General features: G+C 39.4%; 2 protein-coding genes and 1 non-coding gene across 5 annotated transcripts; 2 read left to right on the top strand and 1 right to left on the bottom strand.

The window, feature by feature from the left end:
* Positions 1–781: 781 nt before the first annotated feature.
* On the bottom strand, positions 782–6,044 carry LOC115749308 (OVARIAN TUMOR DOMAIN-containing deubiquitinating enzyme 1). Of its 3 annotated transcripts, none has more exons than XM_048281571.1 (9): positions 5,842–6,044; positions 5,324–5,546; positions 4,289–4,354; positions 4,131–4,214; positions 3,881–4,003; positions 2,178–2,230; positions 2,011–2,060; positions 1,837–1,937; positions 782–1,236 (listed from the first exon to the last, which is right to left on the bottom strand). In XM_048281571.1, exons 2-9 carry the CDS (start codon positions 5,489–5,491, stop codon positions 979–981), a joined length of 903 nt encoding a protein of 300 aa, XP_048137528.1. In that variant the 5' UTR covers positions 5,492–5,546; positions 5,842–6,044; the 3' UTR covers positions 782–978. The 3 variants fall into 3 exon arrangements, with proteins under 3 accessions (XP_048137528.1, XP_030541916.1, XP_030541915.1); XM_030686056.2 differs by having other exon boundaries at positions 5,324–5,510; XM_030686055.2 differs by having other exon boundaries at positions 5,324–5,497.
* Positions 6,045–9,559: 3,515 nt separating this feature from the next.
* On the top strand, positions 9,560–9,633 carry TRNAN-GUU. The gene has a single exon. It is a non-coding gene; the product is annotated as a tRNA-Asn (tRNA).
* A 6,033-nt stretch (positions 9,634–15,666) lies between these two features.
* Positions 15,667–18,843, top strand: LOC115753181 (ethylene-responsive transcription factor ERF113). Its single transcript, XM_030691696.2, has 2 exons — positions 15,667–16,149; positions 17,930–18,843. Exons 1-2 carry the CDS (start codon positions 16,029–16,031, stop codon positions 18,523–18,525), a joined length of 717 nt encoding a protein of 238 aa, XP_030547556.2. The 5' UTR covers positions 15,667–16,028; the 3' UTR covers positions 18,526–18,843.

Below are 18,843 nucleotides of genomic sequence, written 5' to 3'. Positions count from 1 at the left end.
TTTATTGCCCTTTCGATTGCAAAGCACGCATGCCAGTAAACCGCAAAATCCTGATCTCAGCACAGTTTTTCTTCCGACGTCTCCTGTAAACGGCACTCTTAGTGACCTAATATGTGATAGTTGTGAACAAAGAAACCATGTCAGGGCCTTTTCTTCAGATTTGCCTGTGAAGTTATAGAACTTGTTCAGGCCAATCAATGTCAATCTGGCAGTTTTGTGTATCTGTCATTTATTTGGGTCATATGCCTCGGGACAGATCCTCCTTGAGTTGGCTGGGCTACCCCACATTTGCAAAAAGCTCAGCAATGAAGTCCGCGCACTTCTTCACCTGATATTTAGACAACACGAAGACTCGTGCCTTCCGCCATATGATAGAGATTTGAATCACGTAACATTTTATCACTTGATAGAGAGTTGAATAGCCTAACATTTTATCTCGACTCTCTTCTCGCGCCTGACCACATACATGCTCTAAATCTAGCCCGCATATGAAACAAAGAATTGACAGGCCGACCCTAAGTTCGACCAGATAAATAGTTCCACGACCATGTCGGTCAAGAACAATGGGCATGCCAATTGCCTTTGACACGGAGGCTAACACAAATGACACACGTGAGCACAGGAGGCACTAAAATGCTTATGGCAACACAACATTCAGGCGGAACATCGTTGTGGACAGTACCTGGAATATTTCCTTTCAGGCACTGCTTTGTCAGTGATTCGTCACTGTGACAGGTGAAGGGAACTTACAACTGTATTTCCTTTTTCCGTTACAGAGTAGGTTGAAACTTGGGAATCGGATATCTCTGCATTCAGTCCATGTCCCAATCTTTTGAAGCATGAAAGAGTTAGAATTACAGTTCACGCCGCAGGGAAACAGTTTGTGTGCATGCCTATGAGACGGAAATATCATGTCAAACTGTCTATTTCACTGGCCATCCAGAGGAAGACACTTCCAAGATCTACCTTTCCGGAAAGCTAAGTGGGTCGTTTCGGATAGAGCATATCATAGTGACCCGGGCGATACAGCAAAGTGATGAAAGGCTCAACAGCGCCAGAACTGCTGGAAGAGACGTTAGGAATGAAATTGTGATGATTTACGTTGACACCACCCTTATCACATGAGCTGCGGTCTAGATATACGACGCGAATCGGCACGCCCAGCGCCTCGGATATAGCTATAATGTGCACATGATCACTTTCTTCACCCATTGGCTCCACAGAGGACTTGCAAAACTGCGAAACAAGACCAAAATAAATCAACCACCATGACCAAATGGGCGTAATTAGAAGCAGTACTCAACACGAAACTGCGGTCTAGGAGGCTATAGCTATGCAAAACTTGACATACACAAGCAGCACAGCGAATTTAGAGTTCAAGAAGCACAACGTAGCACCCCTTTCAAATCACAAGTTGAGGGCTATTCGTTGAAGATAAAAATACATCAAACCCATATGAAGTTTTACCATGAGCAAATTGAATCCATTGAGCAAATATACGTTCGATTAAGATTTGTTACTCTAAAATATGTAGTAACAGTATTCACAGAATATGCAATGTGCAACTGTTTTCAATTTGTATAAAATAAATTAAAAAATATAAGCATTCGAAAATCAGCATGTGGGTAAGTTTGGAAATAACCCGCTGAAAAAAAAACTGCAAAAAGGGATAAAAGTGCAGTCTTCCAATAAATTCAACTGGTGAGAATCAAACTTAACAATTACTCACTGCCCATCTATAACTCGCCCTCCCAAAGAGAGAGAGAGAGAGAATGGGGGATATACTTTTATGCATCCATGAACAATTCAGAAGGAAGTGAATAAATATAATCAAACCTGCTCCACAGTTGTATTTGCTAATCCCATAATGAAGGGTTCAAAGAACTCCGACCGCTTGCGTATCTCAGCAGAGGTAACAAATCTGAAGAACATCACCACTGACCAACCAAATACATCAAGAGACAAATCAAATGCCAATTGGTTTAATGCCTCAATTTTTTTAAAACTCACCATAGTCCGATATCGACTGATCTTGGCTCCTAAGAAGCAGCTCATCATGACTGAAACAGAAAGCACAGCATGCACTTGCTTATACTTTTGAAAAATATGATTAAGTCCATCATTAAATTCTTTCTTTCTAGATGAAATCAAAATGTTCAACAAAAAGATAACGCCACCTTATTGAAGTTTCATTTCCTTGAAGAACATTTTCCAACTGTTCCAGGAATAGCTGAAACAATTTCATATCAAACATTCAGCCACAACATGGTAAAGATAAAGAAGAGACATCCAAGATACTCCGCTCGATATCAGTTCGGTACATAATTTAGATGGATAAAGATATCAACTTTCTCATGTACTAAACTATGAGTGTCTTCCAAAAAAGCTGACATCCACCAACCTCAGCATCAAATTCAAGTCTAGAAGTTAATAAACTTGGTACTACTGAAATTATTTATCTCCATTTGTACAATAACTGCATTAAGGAACATAAAAAAATCGTTATCATAAGCGTACTGCACGCACATTTTTCTGCTAAGCTAGGATATATCTGGAGAAAAGCTTATCTATTGGCCAATTAAAATGGAGAAACGAACCCGCCTATTCAGTTTTCCTTCAGAAGTAGTACAGGCCTTAAAATGCTACCGTGGCTTGTCTTCAGGGCCAGAAGTAAAAATTTAGAATCTGAATTTGGTTAAGAGCTAACAATCTGATCTGTTAGGGGGGAAACTTTGGAGGAGAAATGGGTAACAAAACTAAAACATTAGAGATTGTGCTACCTAGAGATGCTCTTTAAAGGAATTTTAGATCTAGTTGTCCGTGAGCAAGAAACAAAAGGTTTCCCAGCCCAACCAATACAGTGCAATCACCACCACTACAATGCCTCCGTCACTGCCACTCCAAATTATCCATCATCTATACCACCACTTCCATCACCTTTGAAGCTTCGCTGTCACTGCCACCCCACAACTACTTTGCATCGCTACTGCCACCATCAATATTCCATAACTGCCCAACAACCACTTTACAGATGCAAATATGCCATCCCATATCTGCTCATGTTTTGAACTTACTCAATAGAAAGAATCATAGTTGACTCATCATGTTCTAACACTTTCACTATTTTCTCATTGAACTTATCCTTATGCTTGTACATTGACCATAATGTCATGGGTTGACAAACCAGTGATAGACGCATTATAACCCGTTTCAAGACTATTTGAGTTACCATTTTCCTCGGACCCAGCAAACTTGACTAACAAATAGGTCCATTCTTACCAAAAAAAGGAAAAAAGAAATACATCCATCACAAATTTTGTTACATCTAAGTTTGAGCATAAGAGAATCTCAAAACACAGAGAGATTTTTAAAAGCTACAGACTATTAACTAAACCTTGTTTCTTGAGAAGAAACGTCGAACCACAATACAGAAAACAGCAATGCACATGAGTTGCAGTTCAAACTATATGTGTCCATAAACAGACTCTAGGTTTCTTGATAAGTGTGCTTCAAATTGCCAAACAAAAGGTCATTCCACCTTCCCACAAGCAGAATACTTGCTGGAACTTCTCCAAGTCAAACCTTACTGTGGATTCTAGCTAACTCCTTATACTGACTACATGTTGAAAGGTGGACTCAATTAAAAGGTAAAATTTACAAGTTTTCTTTCATTCTCATTCTATAACTGCCTAGTAAAATCAGCAGACCAACAGAATCCACACAGCAATACATAACCATTGTCAAGCCACAGACCAGATTCGTTATAGTCCAAAGCTGGCTCACAGTTTGCAATGGTATGCGTGTAAATGAAATTTGGAAGATGGCCAGAACTTACATCAGCAATCGAATAATGTGCAAATTTCAAGGACAATTGAATTACCGCAAAAAAATCCTCAAAAGTGAAGTCCACATAACCCAAGCTTTGAAGAGTTCTTCTACACTCTTCAACATTAGCTTTAATACGATCCACCTCAGCTTTGTCTTGTGTTTCCAATATATGCTCCTGAAACATCCAACTACGTATTACTATATAAAACAGAAGGCACAATCCAATCCACGTTCCTAAAACATCATTTGATTAAAAGCTATCACATAAACAAAAAGTCCTCAAGAACTATACTAAGACTTACAAGGTATGCAAACATAAAGCTTCGAAAGAAACAATTTCCATCTCCTCGTGTTCTCCTGATGGCTGCATATTGTTCATCAAGCACCTGCATTCAAGGACATAAAAGATGAAGGAAAAATTGAAATAAGCAACAAGATTCTACAAGAATACGACAAAAACCTTTATCTTCTCCAGCAAAATAGAGCTCCCTGACTGATACTCAGCTGCTAAAGCAGAAAGTGGTTCCTGCAGATGAATGCCAACAAACTTATTTATAAGCATGCAAGAACAGTACCAGATAACCAGATCAAACAAGGCAAAGGTTAGGAGCAATCAACACTCCATGGAAATGATGGGCCATGAAGGGTTAGGTCTGCAGTCCGCAGTGTAAGTGTCTCACCAAGCACAAAAGATATTTTCATCGCAATCTGTCTAATGTCGAAACATATGCTAGTAGTCAACATATGCGGACTACTCCAGTGTCATTAATATTTGAGTCAGTCTAGACTATTAGGTGCAGTTGGCATTTAATTTCAACAATGCCATGAAGTCCGAAACTAACTCAATCGTTGAAATGTAGAATTCTCCACAATCCGCAAAGGAAAGAGCAAGGGAGCAACTGCATATATAGCAAGACTTGCATGAAACAACAGGAGAAGAACCACAAACAATCCCATGACCCAGATAACACAGAGATATTTACTGAAGGAAAGGTCGCTTGAAAGAAGGCGATAATGGGAACTCAGGAGAGAGGAGTATCCATTTATATCTGGTGGCCACAAAATCACCAAGTGACTTTTAAGAAGATTGACAGAGTATGCGGACCAAAAATTGAGGGATACAAGCGTGCACAAATTGCATGACAAAATAGGAAAGCACTGACAAGTTATTGCATGGCCACGATTAAAGAAGAACGTTGCCGCTACAAAGTCCACGTGAACACGACAACAATTGATAACTCAAGCAATTAAAGTATGCAATAGCATCACAAAACAATAGGAAGCAACCGGCAATAATTGCACGGACCGAAATAAAACGATAGCATTCAAAGCTCACATGAGCAAGAGCATAGTTGTAACATACAGAACCAGAATCGCCAATCTACTATGTAGCACTAACAAGACAACATGTTAAATACAGGCGTTCAGCGATCATAGGATGCATATATGAGCCTATGACAAAGGCGATGTTTCAAAGTGCTCAGGCTGGTCACACCTTGTCGCCCACACATGGAATTTTCTCAGCTTCCACGGCATGGATTTCGTTCTTCTGATGCATGATGTCCTCATCAGCGAAATTCGACCACTCGAAGCTATCAGGCGGCGGAACATACGCGGACGAGTCCGCCTCATCATCGCGACCGTGTCCTTCCGGATTCGGCATTGTATCCTAGACGTCGAAGCTAAGGAAAAATTAGTTCCCGATCCGATTAAAATCACTTCAAGAAACAGCGAAACATCACACGGACTCGCGATAAGACTTAGTAACCTCAGACTCGCGCTTCTGACAACAAATCACAATCTAGCATCACTTCACTTCACTCCCACTCAGTGAATCAGATTTTACAGGAACTACGGACTCCGATCCAAGAAATGACAAGAACGAACAAGGCGACGGCGAGGTCCTCGTCGGAGGCTCGAATCGCGATTCTTTTCCGCCGGAAATCCTAAAAGCGAGCGAGCGAGCGAGCAAAATGAAAAGCGAAAATGAAAGACATGAGTCGGTTCTCCAACCTGTGCGGTCAAGATTGATGCGAATTTGCGTAGCTTCTCTGTCTGTGTGCGTCTGGATTTGCGTCTGCTTCAGCGACCGATCGAGCGAGAGACGCGGAGAGAGACAAATGGAGCGCGAGAGGGAGAGAGAGAGAGAAAGAGATCTCTCGGATTCGAGAGCACGAAGAGCAGAGAGAGAGCTCAGATCAGATGTTCTGGTTTTTTTACTTTAAAAAAAAAAAATGGAATTCGGATTTATGAGTGCGACTTCAGAGCGAACTTGGCTTCTGAAGAGGATGGGAAATTTCGTCGTCTTTCGCCCATCTTCTGGGGATTGGGATGTGGCGTGGACGCACTTGCGCTAGAGCGCGTGGGTTTTTTTTTTACCAGAAACGGCGTCCCATTAATTTTTTTGATCATCAAAAGTTTTAGGGAAAAATCCAAAAAAGGGCCTGAAGTCCTCTTGTTTTTTCAATTAAGGGCCCAAAGTTAACTATGTTTCAAAAAAGGGCCCAAAGTGACATAGAATGTTTCAATTAAGAGCCCGAAGTGTTCATAATGTTTCAAAAAAGGGTTTGGCCTGAAGGGCCTTTCCGTCATTTCACATTTTAATTTTTTTATTCATTTTTCTTCTTTTTTCTGATTAAAAAAAAAAAAACACTCCCGCACAGGCGGGAGGGCTGCCCCTCCCGCCTGTGGCCGCCGGCCCACCGCTGGTGGGGGGGTCGGCGGGCGGGACGGAGGCCGGCGGGGTCGCCGGCGACCCAGCGACCCCGCCGGTCCGAGGCGAGGGCCTCTGGCCCTCTCCGGATCTGGGTGAGGGCGGCGGTCCCCGCCCAGATCGGGACCGCCGGCCGTCGCCCCATCGCGAGTGGGGGTCGCCTTGACCGAGCGACCCGGCCCGGTCCGGGCGACGGCCGGCGGTCCCGATCTGGGCGGGGACCGCCGGCCCTCACCCGAGATCCGGGAGAGGGCCCGACCCTCTCCCGGTTTTGGCAAGGGCCAGAGGCCCTCGCCTCTGACCGGCGGGGTCGCCGGCGACCCCGCCTCGCCTCCGTCCCTTTGTGAATGTCCAATTTTCCTTTTTTTTTTTTTTTTGGGTGAGAAAACAGAAAACAAAATGAATAATAAAAAAAGAAAAAATTAAATAAGTGAAAAGACTAAAATACCCTTAAATTAGGCCTTTTTTTGAAATTTTATGATCATTTCAAGCCCTTATTTGAAACAGTATTCACTTGAGGCCCTTATTTGAAAAAAAATGAAGACTTCGGGCCCTTTTTTGAAACAACATTCACTTGGGACCCTTATTTGAAAAAACATGAGGACTTCGGGCCCTTTTTTGGATTTTTCCCAAAGTTTTATTCCAATTTTAATCGATTATATTTACGATAAATTTATTTCAAATTAATTTTTTGATCATGAAAATCCTAAATTGGTATACTGCTAACAAAATTACTCTCCGTCGATTTCCTTTGAATTGAATTAATATCACAAGAGATTTCAAACCGGTACACTTGTGATAAATGGAGAATAAAAATCGCAAACTGCTATATCCGCCAACTGTCACATGTTATCCAATTTACGATTTCGACTGTAAAATTTAACAAAAAATAATGAAAGATAATTATGTCACATGTGCATCGGTTTGAAATTTTTTATGCTCAAAAAATTAATTTAGGATAAATTTATCACGTGTGTATTAATTTTAGATTTTTCGTGGTGTTAACACTTCCTTTGTTACGAAGATGGATTTATGAAAATATTTTCTATTTGTATTCTTTTCCTTCTAAGTTTTCTTAAGTACTTATATTAAGTTTTGAAATTCTCTTCAATTTTTTTTTTAATTATATGCAATTATGTCAAGATCAAAGCGTGCGTAGTGCATATAATAAGTTTTTTTTTTGTCAATAGTGCATATAATAAGTTAAGCCGCGTTTTTTTTTTTTTTTTTGCAAAAGATAAGTAATTTGAAAAATATTTTTTTAAAAATAATTGCTTGTATCGCTTCGAATAATTACCCAATGATAAATACTTTCCCTATCGACAATAATTTATATTTAACTATTATCATGAACGACAAAAAGATTATTTGTTTATTCATTTTTATATGTGACATAAGCAATTACTTTTATGAATTTTTTTTTTCAAATTATTCATCTTTTGCGAAACAAATAAAGCCTACGTGAAAATACAAAACATTAGAGGTTTTTGTTGAAGTGTGTTAGAAGTCTATGTGTTTAGTGTCTTGCATATCCTATCTTGTGGGGGTAATTCGTATTTTGAAAATAAACATTTTTCGTTAACTGTGTTCTAATAAGTATACTATGGATACTTTTTTTTTGGTCCAAATACTATGGATACTTATGCGTAACTTTTCGAGAGAAATATCGTGGAAAGAACGAAGTTACTCGAAAATAAGAGGAATTAGGCTATTAGAACGTTTCTCCAGTCATTTGTCCAGGTGCTTTCCGTTTGAGAGGGCAAATCTTTCGGGCGGTGTAACTCATCTTTCCGACAATTTTTTTTTTTTTTTTGTGAAATTTGTTTTGCTTATGCATAACTTTTCGAGAGGAATGTCATGGAAAGAACGAAATTTGTCGAAATTAGGAGGAATCGTGCTATTAGAGTATTTCTTCAGTCATTTGCCCAATTGCATTCCTTTTGAGTGGGCAAATCTTTCGAATAGTGTAACTCATCTTTCCGACAATCTTTTTTGACGAATTTTGTTTTATTTATGCATAACTTTTGAATAGGAATATCATGGAAAGAACGAAATTTCTTGAAAATAGGAGGAATCATGCTATTAGAGCTCTTTAGTATCCCACGCAATCTAGGGCTAAACTAATTTTCAATCATCATGCAATTCTTGATCGTGAAACACCAAGTTGTATCAAATACTCTCAGGCAAACTTATGTGAAAATGAACAGACCGCGATGAACCCCATCCCGCAGTACTCAGAGTGACAAATTTCCAACCAATTGAGGGAAGCACCTTTGCCTTGTTCGCGATTCACCGGAAGAAACCCTAGCGTCGGTGTCCTTCGTCATCCCCAACATCGAAGGTTGGATCCCAACTGTGTTGACCTCAGTTTTCGTGAATCGTTGCTGTCCATCGTGCGGGAGGTGGTGGTTGGGTTGTTAGAACGCATATGGCAACACTTCTACTTTAGAAATTAACTTTTAGTTAAAAGTTAATTTTTTTTCTTATAATTTATTGAGAAAAATGATATTGCTAAACACTTTCATGCAATTGAAATTATTTTAATTTTTTAACAATAAAAAATTATTATTTATTTTTTACTTCGACGGTCGGAGATGGCGACTCAACAATGATGGTGGGCGGTGGTCGATAGTGGTGGTGGCGGTGTTTGGCAGTTGGCGGCTACGATAGAGGCACGGTTGGGAGTGAGAATGAAAACAGGCCGAAGTGAGAAAGAGTGAAGACAAAGTGTGAAAGAGATTTCTACTTTTGAAAAAGAAGTAACTCTTTTTTTTTTTTTTGTACTTCTGAAAGTGGGTTGAAAATAATTACTGAAGCAAAAAGTTACTTCAGATGTAGGAAAATGAAGTTATGTAACCAAATGAATTTCAGCTTCAGAAGTTACTTTACCAAACATATTTTTGTTCAAGAGGTACTTCTAAAGCAGAGAATCGTTAACATGCGTGCCATTACATTTTTTGGTTAAATGAAGCCTGTGAACTTAAATCTTATTATTTAGTGAGTGTATCCAAGCCACAAGCTGGAATAGCTCAGTTGGCTAGAGCGTGTGGCTGTTAACCACAAGGTCGGAGATTCAAGCCCTCCTTCTAGCGTTTTACAATAATACCATAATCACAATTACTGCTTTTTAAAGAAATCTCCGAAGGATATTTACAGGTACTTTACTAGTGTCGTGGACGGTAAAGGAAAGTTCTAATGAAGGGGTAATTTAACGGGAGGTTCGCAACGATGGGACCTCAAATTTATGAGAACATAAGGAAAATTACTACGAATCTTAAAGTAAAAGAACAACAAAAGAAAGATACATGGCAATTAGACCATTGAACTTGCGAAAATATGGGAAAATTACTATTCCTGGATGAAACTTACAAACTGAGAAAAAATGTTGCAAATATTATTTGGGGTAGTTCACGAACTCCACAGGAAAGTTAATCGGAAGGTTACGGATTATAGTACCCTTTAAACACACGAGCACTGGAAGAACATTTTCTTCTTTTATTTTAGTTCTAAAGTGGTGATGGACCATCTTTCACACAATCCACTGCCGGGCGATTTTAAGTAAGGGTGATCGGTTTCAGGATCCGTTCGACTCTCAATTTTTTGAGCATAAAATCTACCATTTTTTTTTTTGAATCAGTTCTAGAACCTACGGGCTTTCCAATCCGGCTCAGGGTATACCCCGAAAACCTTTTTTTTTTTCCTTTTTTTGATTTCATTTTCTACATCAAAATTATGTAAGCAACAAAACGACTCAAAGTAAAAGATAATCACCTTAAATTCATATCCACCAAACACGTGGTTACGTACCAATATAGACGATGAAAAGTTCAAATGCGTAACCACGTAGAATTATAAACAATAAAAATTTTAAATGCGTAACATAAAATATAAATTATAAAACTTCGTTTTCCATTCATCAAAATAAAATTTTGAACTCCATTCATCCATAAAAATATTGCTCCAAAGAATAGAGAGAGGTGACAAAGAATGGCGATGAAATAAATGAGTCGAGGCAAAGTTAGACTCAACTTAGAAAAATAATGTGATTTTTACTGTAGCTAAGAATCGGTTCTAAAACCGATCATGTTCCCAAAATCGGTCTGGTTCCTAGGTGGGTCTTTACTTGGAATCAGAAATCGAATTTATTCTAACTAGTTCCAAAAATTTAGAATCGAGAACCGGATTTGTTCATGTTGGAATCGAGACTCAGACCCATTTATCGGGTGGTCCAGTTCGGCTCCTAATTCTACCCGATCTGATTGCACACACCCAATTTTAAGGGCTCGCTCCCCTAGACCGATTGGGTAAATTTAGGATTTTACTCGGAGTGCTCTTATTGAAGCTTTGAATTCATAATTATAATGGAAGGAACAAACGTTATTGTCATCTAATTCTAACATCTTGTTGGTACATAAAAGAGCAACACTACCTCTCGCGGAAGGCTACTAAAGTTTATTTACAAAGTGGTACATGTAAATTACAATGGTGGAGACAATTATTAAGTTGATGTACTCTCGCTTATGATAATTCGAGGTAACTTTCGGTATTAGTAGTTAATTACCAATTGTCGACATTTTCAAGTTGCGAATCTTGTAGTATAATTGGGATCCCAACGATTTTAGGATATCCACACACCAGACAAGAGAAATTACAGCGAATGAGGACAATCACCTGCTAATAGACTGCAAAAATTTACATAAATATAAAGGGAAGTCAAGATAAATAAGATAGTTTACTGAAGAGAGAAACGAAAACTACTAATGATTCTGGTCGGTTGTTATTTCTCATGAAATGTTAAAAACTTACGGAAACGCATGGTAAACAACTACCTCTAATTGAAATACTGACATGTTACAGCTAGGAAATGAAACACGAGTTGTTCATAGATTCGCTCACGACCCGAGTCAAATTTGTGATTTCGTGAAAGACAAGTTATGCATCTGCTGCAAGGCCAACCATCTCAATGGAGTAAAAGGCCATTATTATTTGCAATTAAGGCTTTATTCATTTCGCAGAAAAAAACTTCCAAGAAAATATTTTTCGGATTTTCTAGTGTTTGTTTCTTGGAAAATAAACAAGTCAAAGAAAATATTTTCTTCTCGTGAAAAAAATACCTTCAAAAGTGGGGAAAATGATTTCCTCTTTTTGAGAAGAGGAAACATTTTTCTTATATTTCTTTCCTCGACTTCTTCACATTTTTTTTTATTTTTTTTTCTCTTTTATTTTTCTTTATTTATTATTTATTTTGTTTTTCCCTTTGTTCTTTGGCTAATCGCTAGCGACCGGCCTTAGGCAAGCTCGAGCCTCGCTAGCCTGTGGCGAGGCCCGGCCACAATCGAGCGAGGCCGAGCCTCAACTACGGCCGATCGCAAGCCGTCGCCGTGGTCGGCGACCAATTGAAGAAGAAAGAAAAAGAAAAAAAAAAGTAAAACAAATTGAAAGAAAAGAGAAAAACAAAAATTTTCATACCGAACGATGGAAAATATTTTCCAATTCATTTTCAAGATTCAGCCAAACACCCAAAAATATTATTATTTTCCTAAAATTTATTTTTCGAAAACAACTCATTTTTCCACACTAACAGAGCCTTAAAGTTACTAACCATAACTGATTGATGGCCACAAGAGAGAGAGACGTGATTGACGGATTGGAAAAAATTAAGAGGACAAAATCAAAAGTAGTAGGTTGGTCCACATCCGTTTTGTACATTTCAAACCGAATGATTTCATCCATCAATTCCAGTCGTTCCATTCGCATCCGAAGAATTCGAGTCAATCGTGATAATGTAGTGTCATCAAAATTAAGTACAAAAATATTGTGCAAAAAAACAATGCTTATCATTGTATACATACTTATAAACACTTTGGATGAGTTTGTTTCGTAGAAAATGAATAATTTTAACGATATTTATATAACATGATCATTTGCATCATTTATAATAATTAGTCAACGGAAAAAAGTATTTCAACAACAATTGCATCACTTATGATAACTAGTCAATGTAAAGAGGTTTTTACTATTGACAATTGACGAATAAGGGATTGGGACCCCATGTCCAATCCTCAAAGACAATACTTTTTTCAAGGTTACATATCCAATTTGCCGGCTTCCCTTGTCTGCATTGTTTTGTCAACCAGTCGCGATTGAGCCACATATCAAAGCATGACCAATTCTCTAATGGGCCAAGGGGAGGAGAGATTAATTGAGATAAGGGCAAGGTCGAAGCCACGATTTGGCCAATCAAGGCATAACCAAATAAGAAAAATATTTTTTATTAACTGATTATTATAAGTAATGCAAGCGTTCAGTTTTAGAAAAGTGTTTTCAAATAATTCATTTTCTGCGAAACACACGTACCTACATCTTTTTATCAACTTTCCAACGTGGGATTTTGTTCTAAATGCTACCACACTAACCAAAAAGAAATGAAAAAAAAAAAAGAATTTTTGCTATTTTTTGTTATTTTGATATTTTGATATTATGATTAATGTATTATTTATATTCAACTATAGTTTAATTTTATTAATTCAAGAAGTACGTTGTTTGAGAAAAATAAATTTTTATATTATGAATATTAAAAATCATATCCACCTTTATCTTACTTCCCCATGAGTAGTTTTATTCGGTTTATATCCCTGTTTTATCCGACTTTACCATGTCTTGGGTATGAACTAAATATATAATATGATTGAGAGGGCTGAAGAGATGATTGCGAACTCGACCCTCAAGTCCAAGCCCTTATGCAATGAGGAGGCTCAGTTGCCTGTCAATTGTTTGAATCTCGGTGTTTTGATCGCTGTTAAGAAGTTCGATGCAATACTTTATAGGTATGTTGTTCCTAGGTTTCAAACTCCGCTTAAAGATTAATGAGTGCAACGTGGTATAGATGGCAAGTGATAGAGGCAAACGACAAGGGAGAGTGTTCTTTTTTTTTTTTCCCCTTTCAGATACTACCAAGGCTCGAACCATGATCAGATTGAGAGGGAACGGATAGAAGCAAAAAGAAAGGCGGAAAATGGGACCCATGAGAAAAGACAGAGAAAAAAACAAACGGGAGACCACAACCAAGCAAAATGGATGCTTTTAAAAAAAGGGTATGACCCACGAGAGTTAGTATTATCAAAACACTTAAAACACCGTAATTGGAAGTGTTTTAATTATAGTGGAAGTAGAAAAGGCGCGGCTATTACTAATCGTGGCTAGAATGGCAATGCAGTGTTTGTATTGGGACTGGGACAGCTAGTACAAGCCTGTTGGGCCTGTGTTGGCCCATTACATGGCCCAAGTTTGGGTTGATACTATAAAGTTGTTACTTCACATTCGGGCCATTAGAATATGCATTGTCAAATATTCGGAAGGCCTCCCCTCTACGAGTACGGTAATTTGAATGGTTAATTAAACTCCAAAAAATATAAATAGTGATTTCGAAAATGATATCTTGCACATCACAGGTTAATTTCTTGAATTTATACAAATGTCGAGACGGATTAAGTACGTCCAACTTGGAAAACACGTGTTATAAAATGCGACGACAATGAACTACGAGACGAACAAAATAAGACAAGTTTATAGTACTCTGTACTGATTGTTACCTTTCAAACCAAAAATAAGTATTTCGTACCCCTCCTTCGGTTTGTGCCGCTTAGAAAAGTGAGCGAGACCCGCAAAGAATGAAATTTCAAATGAATAATCCTTGGAATATAAAGATCGGTTCATAGTCATTTTGCACCTTTTTTTTTTTTTTTTACTTTGTAAACCAAAAGTTAAGGCATTAATAATTTTCTTGCCAAAATTTAAAAACTAGACAAAGTACAAAATTTCAATGGCAAAATTCGACATGAGGATGTCATTCATTACGTGGACATCATTCATGGCTCGGGCGACGACTGCTCTGGGGCCACGAAATCCGCGAAAGGCAGAGATACGTTTGGCGGTTGCGGGGTCAATTTTTCCTCGAAGTAATCTTTGGGATTGCCTTAATTTTCAACGCACCACATGTCAGCAAATATTCCAACAGGCTTCCAAATGCGAGGAAAAGCGCAAAACCTAAAAAAACACAGGGAGATAGATTTATAGGTTTTTGGGGTGTAAATACTCATAGAGAGTTGTTGGGTTTCAAGGTTAGTATGTGAAATTGCTTAATAGAGCGTAAAGGCGTTTTTTTTTTGGGTCATTTTCGGCCGCGGGGCTCATGTCCCGCTACTTTCTTAAGATAGAAAAACGTTTTTCTAATCGTAACTAAATCTTCCATTTTTTCGTAGTAATTAGAATAGAGTTCTTTGTTTTTTTTAATGCAAACGTCCCATTAGTGTAATTCACGTTTTGGCAATCAAACACGTTTGTGGAATAGAACCATTGGTCATCCCCCGCCCTTGTTAGCACTCCTATAAAACATGGTATTTACTATTTTTCACGTTCTTTTAGGAACCAAACCTTTCGTACTTTGTGAATTTCTACAACCAAATTAGTTTCAGCTGTTGAAACTCGATTTAGCATTCGACAATTGCTTTCTTCATGCCTCTTCTCTCGAGTTCCACATTTAGGCAGTGGATTGTCTAATTGTCTAGATATCGAGAGAGATTTTCGATGGACTTAATGTGTACAGAAAAAGTATTACAGAAGTGGGGTTTAGGTGACCATGTGTCTAATTTTGACAACCGTATTCATTCCATCAATAGTCGAGCGGCATCCCGAGTCCCATGCTGATAGGGAGAGCTCTTATTAAGTGATGCATAAGTCAACACTCACTTTCAAATGGTCATAATGTCGTGTGGTTATGTATTCATGTGAGCCGAGTCATTATAGATGGTATCAGACCAATATGCCCTCTTCAACATATATGTGGTGCGTGGACTGACTATATTCGTACCTCATCCACATGGATGTGGAGTGCTCGCCAAAGCAAGGGGGCTCGGCAAGATGCAAATTCTAGGAACACGGAGGGCCCGAAGACAAACAGGACCATACGTCAAATAGATAAAGTATTTACAAGGTGGTATCGTTTTTTTTATTTTTTAAAGCTAATCGACATGACCGTCAGACTAGCAGTTTCTAAAAAAGAAATAAGCATCTCTTAGCGAACTAATAAGGGAGTGTGTATATATAGAGGGGGAGACCCGTTGAACAAGCCTTCCCATTTCGGAACCCTATATTCCTCTTCCCTCGAGCCAAAACCCTCCTCGCTTTTGGCAAATTCCGGTCTCTCCCAAAATCGCCCTACTAGCTCACTTGCACCATCACTATCAACCTCCAAACCCTTTGTCCTCGCACCTAGCGCTGATTCCCGTGTCGTCACCTAGTCCATGTCTTGATCTATCTTACAAGGACGCAGCACGATCTACCATCGGCCATCCCAAAAGCTCGCGAAAAGGTGGATCGGAGACATGGAAAGCGGCCGCTTCCTCATGAAGCATCATCGCAGGAAACGGAGAGGGAGGACGATTTCGCCTCCTACGAGTCCTCCCTCTCCGAGACCGACGTCTCGGCAATGGTCTCGGCTCTGAGCCAGGTCATTTCCACCAGTGACGACACCCCGAGCTCGACCGACCATCCGGCAGCGCCGGTGCAAGAGGAGCATGGGGACCCTCCTCAGCGAGCTCCGGATCAAGGTCAGATTGTCGCAAAAACCCTAAACTCCAGTTGACCCTCTCTCGGGGTGTGTTTGAATCCTTCCTTTTTTTTTTTTTTTTTTTGTTTCTTTCGTGCAATGAGTCCACTATCAAATCTATTTTGAGAGCTGAGTGCAACTATTAAATGATGGTTAAAGGGTTTCTTCGATCGGTTGTCGCGTGTATCATTTGCTTTCCTTTGCTGAATCTGGTAAGAAAAGGGAAGATCTGCTGTAAATTTGTCGTTTGGTCTCTCTCTCCATGTTGCTTTGGGTTATTTAACTTATTTTTCAACCGAAGAAGAAAAAGAAGAGGCTAAGCTTGAATGTTTACTCCTAGTTCGGCCGAACTCGATGGGCTGAGAGTGGGAATATAAAGACCCGGATAACGTAAGAATAAATATAGCTGCGCATGATGTGCTTGTCGAATTACATGGTCAAGTTCATTGTATTATTCTAACTTTCCGCCAAAACGTCTCTCTCTCTCTCTCTCTCTCTCTCTCTGAGATGTTCCATCTTTAGCGCTCTTTGTTAATTTACCATAGTTGCCAACTTGCCATGTTTTAGATTTTCTTCTGCATTCTACAAAGCAAAGGCGACGAGGGTACGTGTCTCGGTTCGACAGGCGCTCCTCGTTGCCCACGTTTGCAATTTCGATTGTTTCTGTTGAACGTCCAAAGATGTCCTTACCTACCAAGCTATCGTGCTTGGCGCTTGTGGGGGGTGTTCTTGTTGTCTGAAAATTCGGGATTACGTGAGTCACTACCTTCCATTTTGGCCAGCACCGGCCTTGACCTACGCCCTATTGGTTCTCTTGTCCCATTTCCTAATATTTTGCTTTTCCCCCCGGTCTTTGAAGAAGAGAAGTCGGTTGGTTGTTGCTGGTGGTGGTGCATATGCATTTCCATCGTGTCTAGTTCCTAGTTCGAGTACTCTACATGGATAGTGATTCCTTGCCAACCCTCTTAAATCTTTTTGATGGTCCACCATGATGAAAACATGCGCATTGAATTTGGATGCCACAATCAATTCACTTTTACTAGGATATTCCTGCTTTGAAATTTCATTTTTTTCATTTGTCACATCCACCAAATTACTCAATCGCATAAACTTCCATATATAAACTGAACGTAGTTAGACGAATGCGTTGTGTGAAAACGATCGTAATGATCTTTGCCATGGGAAGTAGATTGGCATGGCTGCGTCAAGATATGAACCCAAGATTTGGGAGTGTTGGTAACGTATTTGCCGTGTAGTTTTGTCGTAGACCGATCTCTAATGATACGTACTTGTCAAACTTCATCTTAACTTTATTGTATCTCGTTCACCATGGTTAACATGAAATGTTTTCTATTGCTCACCCCTAACGTTACACTTTGTAAAAGTCTTGCATCTTGTTACTACACGAGATATTAAGCAATACACGTGAAACTAGGTGATGAACAAGAACTTGGTGTGCTCATTACTATAATCAAACCACACTTTTATACTACCAAGCGAATTCATTTGAGAAGGATGATAGGTTCATGCATCAGCATTGGGTAATCATGTATGTCATCACATTTCCACATGAAAGCAACATTGGGATGGATTTTGTGCCTTATCGATATTGATTTTGATATAGCATGCTCTCAAATAAGCTGTTTGGAAGAAGATGTGAAGTTGTCTCTTTTCCAGTCTAGCACCATAGATCATCGGTATTTTGTACAGTGAGTGAGGTAGACAAAGCTATGAGAAAGTGCCTGTACTCTGAAGGCTTTGTTTTGCTTGATTTTGCACAGAGAGTGTTAGGAAAAAGCACTATAGAGGAGTAAGACAAAGGCCATGGGGAAAATGGGCAGCGGAGATACGCGACCCCAAGAAAGCAGCCCGTGTTTGGCTCGGCACTTTCGAGACCGCCGAGGATGCGGCCTTGGCATATGATCGGGCAGCTCTCAAGTTCAAAGGCACCAAGGCTAAGCTCAATTTCCCCGAACGAGTTCATGGCAACCCCGATTACACCTCATACTCTAATCCAAGTTGCCAAAACCCGGGCGCCCATGTTGAACAAATCAATCCTCAGCCGACACCTTTTACTCCATATCCGCAAGCGGCTTTTCCAGACCTGGCTCAGTATGCACAGCTTCTATCGAGTACAGATGTTGATTTTCCTTATCATGTTTCGAATCTCTATGGCCAAGAACCTTTTGGTTCGCAACAAACGTCATCGACATCGTCTTCTACAATTAGCTCATCGCCCTACCACTACAACCAGCAGCAGCAACAACAGGAGCAGCCAAATGAGCCATCAAGGACTTCTTCTTCTTCTTCCTACTTTGGATGGTCACCATTTCAAGGATACGGCGATGGATTTGATCCAAGGAATCAAGGGCAATAGCATCATCCTCAACCTCTTTGCCCTTTAATTTTTTCCAGGAGAAAATATTGTATGATTGAGCCTTATGTTATAAATAGGGTACCATCACCGTGGGGATTTTGGAAGACCCAGTTAATGTAAAGAGCTTCGAAGAGTGTTTTCTTCTTAAATTTGGAAGCTCTATATATGTATTGGATTTGGCGCTTATTGGGAGGGTTTCCCAGCTGAAGTTATTTGCAATCATCTGGGAGATGATCTTATGTCCCATATGCACATTTGGGACATGTAAGAGATTGTACTTTATCCTTCATACGTTAGTCCATCCTCAACTATATGTAA

The sequence above is a fragment of the Rhodamnia argentea genome, chromosome 6 (assembly GCF_020921035.1).
Source record: "Rhodamnia argentea isolate NSW1041297 chromosome 6, ASM2092103v1, whole genome shotgun sequence".
In the NCBI taxonomy this organism is placed as follows: Eukaryota; Viridiplantae; Streptophyta; class Magnoliopsida; order Myrtales; family Myrtaceae; genus Rhodamnia; species Rhodamnia argentea.
This window is presented reverse-complemented; position numbering and strand designations above follow the sequence as displayed.

Coding starts and splice junctions, on each gene's coding strand:
- LOC115749308 (XM_048281571.1), bottom strand. CDS start 5,491: ATGCCGAATCCGGAAGGACACGGTCGCGATGATGAGGCGGACTCGTCC. Junction 4,215..4,288: donor TTTTGCTGGAGAAGATAAAG/GTTTTTGTCGTA, acceptor CCTTGAATGCAG/GTGCTTGATGAACAATATGC. Junction 1,938..2,010: donor TCAGTCGATATCGGACTATG/GTGAGTTTTAAA, acceptor TTGGTTGGTCAG/TGGTGATGTTCTTCAGATTT.
- LOC115753181 (XM_030691696.2), top strand. CDS start 16,029: ATGGTCTCGGCTCTGAGCCAGGTCATTTCCACCAGTGACGACACCCCG. Junction 16,150..17,929: donor TCAGCGAGCTCCGGATCAAG/GTCAGATTGTCG, acceptor GATTTTGCACAG/AGAGTGTTAGGAAAAAGCAC.